The sequence below is a fragment of the Triticum urartu genome, chromosome 4, assembly GCF_003073215.2.
Source record: "Triticum urartu cultivar G1812 chromosome 4, Tu2.1, whole genome shotgun sequence".
Lineage (NCBI taxonomy): Eukaryota > Viridiplantae > Streptophyta > Magnoliopsida > Poales > Poaceae > Triticum > Triticum urartu.
The window spans coordinates 535,801,451-535,807,049 of NC_053025.1; the positions used below are offsets into that span (position 1 = coordinate 535,801,451).

Genomic DNA, 5,599 nt, shown 5'->3' on the forward strand with positions numbered 1-5,599 from the left:
TTTTGTTACATACATCATCCTAATTTTTCTTTTAAAATTGTAATAGTCACATGGCAAATTTGTGAACATGTGTTTTGTGGAACATGGCAAGATGTGAATGTGTTTGGACTGACCACATGACAATTTTTAGAAGGAAAGTGTGTTCTGTACAAAATGGAAATTTTTGCATTGTTTTGAATACATCACATGGCCATTTTTAGAAGAAAAAAACCCTTTCATGGCAGTTTACTTGTATGGTTGCCATTATCTAAAATCCTGAAAACACGTCAGTTTACATATATGTGTATGTGAAAATCCTGAAAACATGGTAACATGGCAAATTTTGTAACTTTTAGAAATTTGTTTCACAGCAGATTCATGTCAGTTTAATTTTGTTTCACGAATTTTGTTCTCTCAAAAATGACAATTTAGATATCATGGCTAATTTAATTTCAGAGCCATGGCAAATTACTTTCCTGAACAATAGCAAAAAATTTAAGAGCCATGGGAAATTTCAGAGCACGTCAAAGTTTTGTCCACAACATGGAAACGCTTTTGATTTTTTAACTATATATGTGTGTAATTTTTATCATCCAGACATGTAATTTTTTTTACCTATACTTTTGAAATCGTGTCTATGTAGTAATTTTATTTTCACCCGCAAAAAAAATACTTTTATTTTAAAAAGGATGGGGAGTTTTTTTAATGTTATTTAGCTAATTAAGTCGGGTGCAAAATCTAGGAAATTTTAATAAAGATAACACACATGATTTTTATGAATCGAATTGTAAAAGCTCGCCATTTGTTCAATTTCAACAATTGAAGTTAAGTGCAAAGTAACTTGATCCAAAAGTTCCATCAGATTGTCGCTTTGGTGGTTAGTTGGTGGTAGTCATCAAAGGTGAAATAATCTTTGTGGCTTCACTGGTTAGTTTCAGTACGTAACGAGTGTTTGCATCACAGTCGATATTTTTTAAACGAGGCAACGGTTTGCCATTTTCATTAAGCATAAAAGAATTGCTAGGTTAACTAGAGGGAATCAGGTGAAAATCATGATTACATCATAATCTTCTTAGACAAATCTGGAGCAGCCATCTTAGAACATCCTGATGGACTGATTTTGGTAAAGAACCTGACATCCTACACCCGAATCCATGATGACTGGATAACCAGTGCCCAAATACGATTGGCGCACGTCAGAAGTACACATCATGAGACATTCTACACCTCCTCGGGACTGAAACGAAACCGCGACTCTGAACTTCTGAAGAAGATGTCACTGCCCGTTCCTGCTCTTGAGCGCATTGGAGACCGCCCGGATGGTCGACGGCGTCGTCCGGCAGCATCCTCCCACGAGGCTGGCGCCGGCCTCCTGCCACCGCCTCGCCATCACGTCAAAGCTCTTGCGGCCGAAGCACTCCACCGGCTGTGTCAATTTCACATCACAAAAGGCATCAGCCGCTCGTTAAAGAACATCATGTGTCAGTAAGTAATAACTAGAATGAAGTACACGACGTAGCGTCAGTCGTCTACTCACCAGCCACCTCTTGGCTCTCCCGTCCCAGACCTCGCCGCTGTTGGGGTACACCGCGATCGCCTTCTTCGTTTGCTGTTGGAGAATCAATCACGAGCAAGATGCATTATGTTTGAGATTTCGGACTACCGTAGAACAGGTGTACATTGTGGAGAAAACGGTGACCGGCTACATAGTTGCTGAACAAACAGGGAAGAAGCTGCAGACCTTCTTGAAGTCGCGTATGATGCCCTCCACGAACTGAGGCGGCGTGCAGTTCACCCCCACGATGGCGACCTTCTCGCTGGCGTTGAGGATCTCGAGGCAGTCCCCGAAGCTCTCCCCCGAGCAGAGGTGCTTGCCGTCCACCGAGCTGAAGCAGATCCACGACGGCACCTGGATGTTCTCCTCCTCTAGAAGCTCAACCAGAGCCTACAAAATGTGTTCGTTCCTTTCAGCAAACGAACTTGACAGGCCTTTTTAAACCAGTACTCTCCATTAGGATCACAGCACAGAGCATACCTTAGCCTCCATCTTGTTGGGAATGGCCTCGAACGCGATCAGGTCGGGCCCCGCGCTCGCCAGGACCTGCAGCCGGCGCCGGTGGAAGTCCTTGAGCTTCTCCGACGTGACGTCGTCTCCGTACGACCCACTGCAAAACAACCAATTGCACGATGACTGTAAAACGCGTGTGCTTCTCAGGATGGTTCAAGAGTTCATTCATTTGCAGTGCTTCTGCGACGGAGCTGGTGTGTTATTTACCTGTACTCTGATCCATCCGCTAGGTAGGCTCCGTAGCTCCCGATGGAGGCGGCAACGAGGGCGCGGTTGTAGACGGGCTTGGAGCTCCGCAGCGTCGACTTCCAGAACTCGTCTCGGGCCTCCCGTGCCAGCTGGACGCTGGTTCGCAGTAATCCTTCTGCCTCCTCCAGGAGCAGTCCTCTGGCCAGGAACCCCGGGATAGTTGCCTGCAGAAAATGGAAGGCATAATGGCATTTCTCTTAGGCTGGAAGATGATAGATTCAGAGAATTTTTATGGGAACCTCTTATTCATCTGTGTTTGAAATTTGAACTTTGAAGCCATAGAAGAGAAGCGGTAGAATAACGGCAATGATGATAGTACCTGGTAGGACGAGGAGATGATGACGTCGGCACCAGCTTCAAGATACTGCATATGGACCTGCAGTTGTAAAAAGGAAGATGTTAGGTTCTTCACACCAAAACTTCTATCTTATATTTTGGTACGGAGGTAGTAAATTTATATGCATGATAAACTTTTCCCGTAAAAAAATCTCCTCCTAGTGTCTATTGTGGATCTGGACCATCTGCACACAGAACACACACTTGTGGAATTCCATTAAGAAAACATATACTCTCTCCATTTCACAATGTAGCGCTTCCTCTATCCACGTGCTTCAACTTTGATCGTAAATTTAACTACCAAGACCGATTGTGGCGGGAGCAAAAATTATATCAGTGAATTCGTATTCGAAAGAAGTTATCAATTATATAATTTTTTTTCTCGCCGCAGTTGGTCTCGTTGGTTAAATTTATGGTCAAAGTTAGACCTCGGAAAGCGTGGGCGCACTATATTTTGGAATGGAGGGAGTATGTGCCATTAGACTCAAAGCTAATTCAGCATTTTTGGGCTAACTACAGGTTTATTTTAAGCATTATTTGCTACTATCTGTCACTGTTATGGCCCGGTCAAGCTGTTTGATAATCTCCTAAAAACTCTATTTTGGTGATGCAGCCATGCAAAAGTACAAAAATGCCCTTGACACACTCTTTCTTCCATGCAGCAAAAATATGAAGCCCATTGCAAGCAAATGCCACCCAAATAAGTTTTTGTAATATATGCTATTCATACAAAGCAAAAAATAATTAATATTTCAAAACGGCCAAATATTTATTTGTTTCTTGTTGTGTTGGTGGCTGTAAAGCAGGGCGAAAGTCTTTTTCTGTAATATTTATTAGTTTTCTCATGGTCACTTTTTCTCAATATTTTTCATACGCTATTCGTTTCTAAATCAAGTGCACATGATGGTATTTTAATAGTACTCCCGCTGGACGGTCATTGACCTGCCGACACCAGTGCAAGTTGTCGAACGTGTAAACGAAACTATCAGGACAGTGGTACTCAACAAGCAATGGCTGAAGTTGAGTTAGCTTCGAGATTCATCTGAAGTTGACGTTTTGCAACACAATTCAGGCGTACGCACTATGAAATTCATGCGATGAAGCAGTCCAGTCAAATTGCTGGGACTTATAGGGACTTATAGTTGGGAATGGCCATGTTTGGTTCATAAGTCTTACGACTTTTGTAGTCCCAACTTATAAGTCTCAAGTCCCTAAAAAGTCTCTATATGTTTGATTCCTGCGACTTGATATAGACTAAAAGACCATATTACAACTATAAGTCCCTTCTTAAAAGTCTTATTTCATAAGTCCCAAATACTCACTTTAAGTCCTTATAAGTTTTTTCTGTTTGGTTTAGATAAGATTTATAAGGACTTTTTAAAGTCCCTAATCCGTGGAAACAAACATCCTCTAAGGCTACTTGGGCATAAATCTCAATAGCGGGAGAATGTTGGACTCTCGATCGTTGGTAAAAGTGGGTGATCTCTTTTCCCCTTTACCCTCTGCCCGTCAAAAGAGGTAGGTGATCTCCTCTTCAATCCCTTTTTAAATGCTATATAAAAGGTAGGTAGGAAAATGAAAGCAGCGTTATTGCCCCGGTCATCGCCAAGATTGATTTATTCCACTTTTGATCTGCTCATGTTAGCTGTAGAGATAGAGTTGACGCGTAGCTAACACTACAATTTAAAAGCGCAAACCCTCGCCACATGCCAAACCGCGTCAGACACGATACTAGGTACACGTACGATACTAATTTATCAGCTGGTGCATCGTATTGTGAGGTGATGATGCGGCGAGCACGACGAGAGACAGATCGTGGTCATGAACTTGTGATGATAATACGAGGAGGCAGGCATTGTGCACGCCGGCACGTCGGCCGGTTGGGTGAATGGGTTACCTCCTTGATGAGGTGCGGCTTGGTGATGAGGCAGGCGGCGCTCCAGAGCGAGTCGTTGATGTCGGCGCCGAGCGCCTCCAGCTGCGTGGCGAAGCCGCCGTCGATCACCGCGCACCCGCCGGCCTTCTTCACCAGCTCCTCCACCACCCCGGCCATCTCGCAAACCAAGGGACGGGCGATTACACGGCCGCACAACCACAGCTCGATCTCAGCACCAACCGCAGGCCAGGACTCGAGGAGGGCGAAGACAAATGGGTACGAGAAGCGGGTAGGGAGACGGAGCGGTATATATAGCGGCGGGCGAACGGCGGTAGCTAGTAGGCTGGCCGGCTGGCCGGGTGGAGGCGGGGATGGAGGGAGGGAGGGAGGGATTGAAAGGAAGGTTAGGTGAGGGGCGACTTAATTTGGGAAGAAGCAAGGCAGCGGATCGCGCCATCAAAGGCCCAACGCACGCGGACCGGTTCGTGGGGTAGGTGCAGTCGCGGGCCGGTTGACGTCCAGGTTACTCCCAAGCGTTGCGTTGGGTGTTTGAACCGCGACGGCAAAATTAACAAATTTGACCTCAAAGCAAAAGTATTTTATAAACTAAACTGTTTTTAAAAGTATTTCACACTACTGACCTTTTTGTGTAGCGCCTAACAACAAGGCGCTGCACTCTACTGTGCAACTCCTTATAGCTAGGCGCTGCACAGTGTGGCGCCTAAGTGTTAGGCGTTGCACAATAGAGTGCAGCGCCTTACTGTAAGGCGCTGCACATTAAAGGTCAGCCGGATGAAATACTTTCAAGAACAGTTTAGTTTATGAAATAGTTTCGATCTAAGGTCAATTTGTGCTTTTTGCCAACCGCGACCAGGACACGTTAGGCGTTACGCATCCATGGCGCGGAGTTAACGCCCGCAGCATGAAACCAGCTGTGCGGCCGAGTTAAGGCGTGCATGAAAGCTGGCTGGCGAGCTGCACGCTGTGGTGCAGCAGTTAAAAGGCCTGCATGAAACTGGCACGCTTGCAGTGCAGTGCAGGCGCAAGGGCCAGGCCAAGTAATTTTGTCTTCTGGCGAGCAGTCTTCTACT

The 5,599-nt window shown here is 45.3% G+C and overlaps 1 protein-coding gene across 1 annotated transcript; it reads right to left on the bottom strand.

Moving 5' to 3' along the window:
• Window positions 1-1,009: 1,009 nt before the first annotated feature.
• LOC125552493 (homocysteine S-methyltransferase 1) lies at window positions 1,010-4,912 on the bottom strand. The gene is made up of 7 exons (XM_048716067.1): window positions 4,530-4,912; window positions 2,616-2,672; window positions 2,255-2,460; window positions 2,015-2,144; window positions 1,721-1,924; window positions 1,517-1,588; window positions 1,010-1,405 (listed from the first exon to the last, which is right to left on the bottom strand). Exons 1-7 carry the CDS (start codon window positions 4,683-4,685, stop codon window positions 1,256-1,258), a joined length of 975 nt encoding a protein of 324 aa, XP_048572024.1. The 5' UTR covers window positions 4,686-4,912; the 3' UTR covers window positions 1,010-1,255.
• Window positions 4,913-5,599: the final 687 nt, after the last annotated feature.

Excerpts from the sequence above, each read along its gene's own strand:
- LOC125552493 (XM_048716067.1), bottom strand. The coding sequence starts at position 4,685 with ATGGCCGGGGTGGTGGAGGAGCTGGTGAAGAAGGCCGGCGGGTGCGCG. Across the intron at positions 2,673-4,529 it reads AGCCGCACCTCATCAAGGAG|GTCCATATGCAGTATCTTGA; the intron begins GTAACCCATTCA and ends TTACAACTGCAG. Across the intron at positions 2,461-2,615 it reads TCATCTCCTCGTCCTACCAG|GCAACTATCCCGGGGTTCCT; the intron begins GTACTATCATCA and ends CATTTTCTGCAG.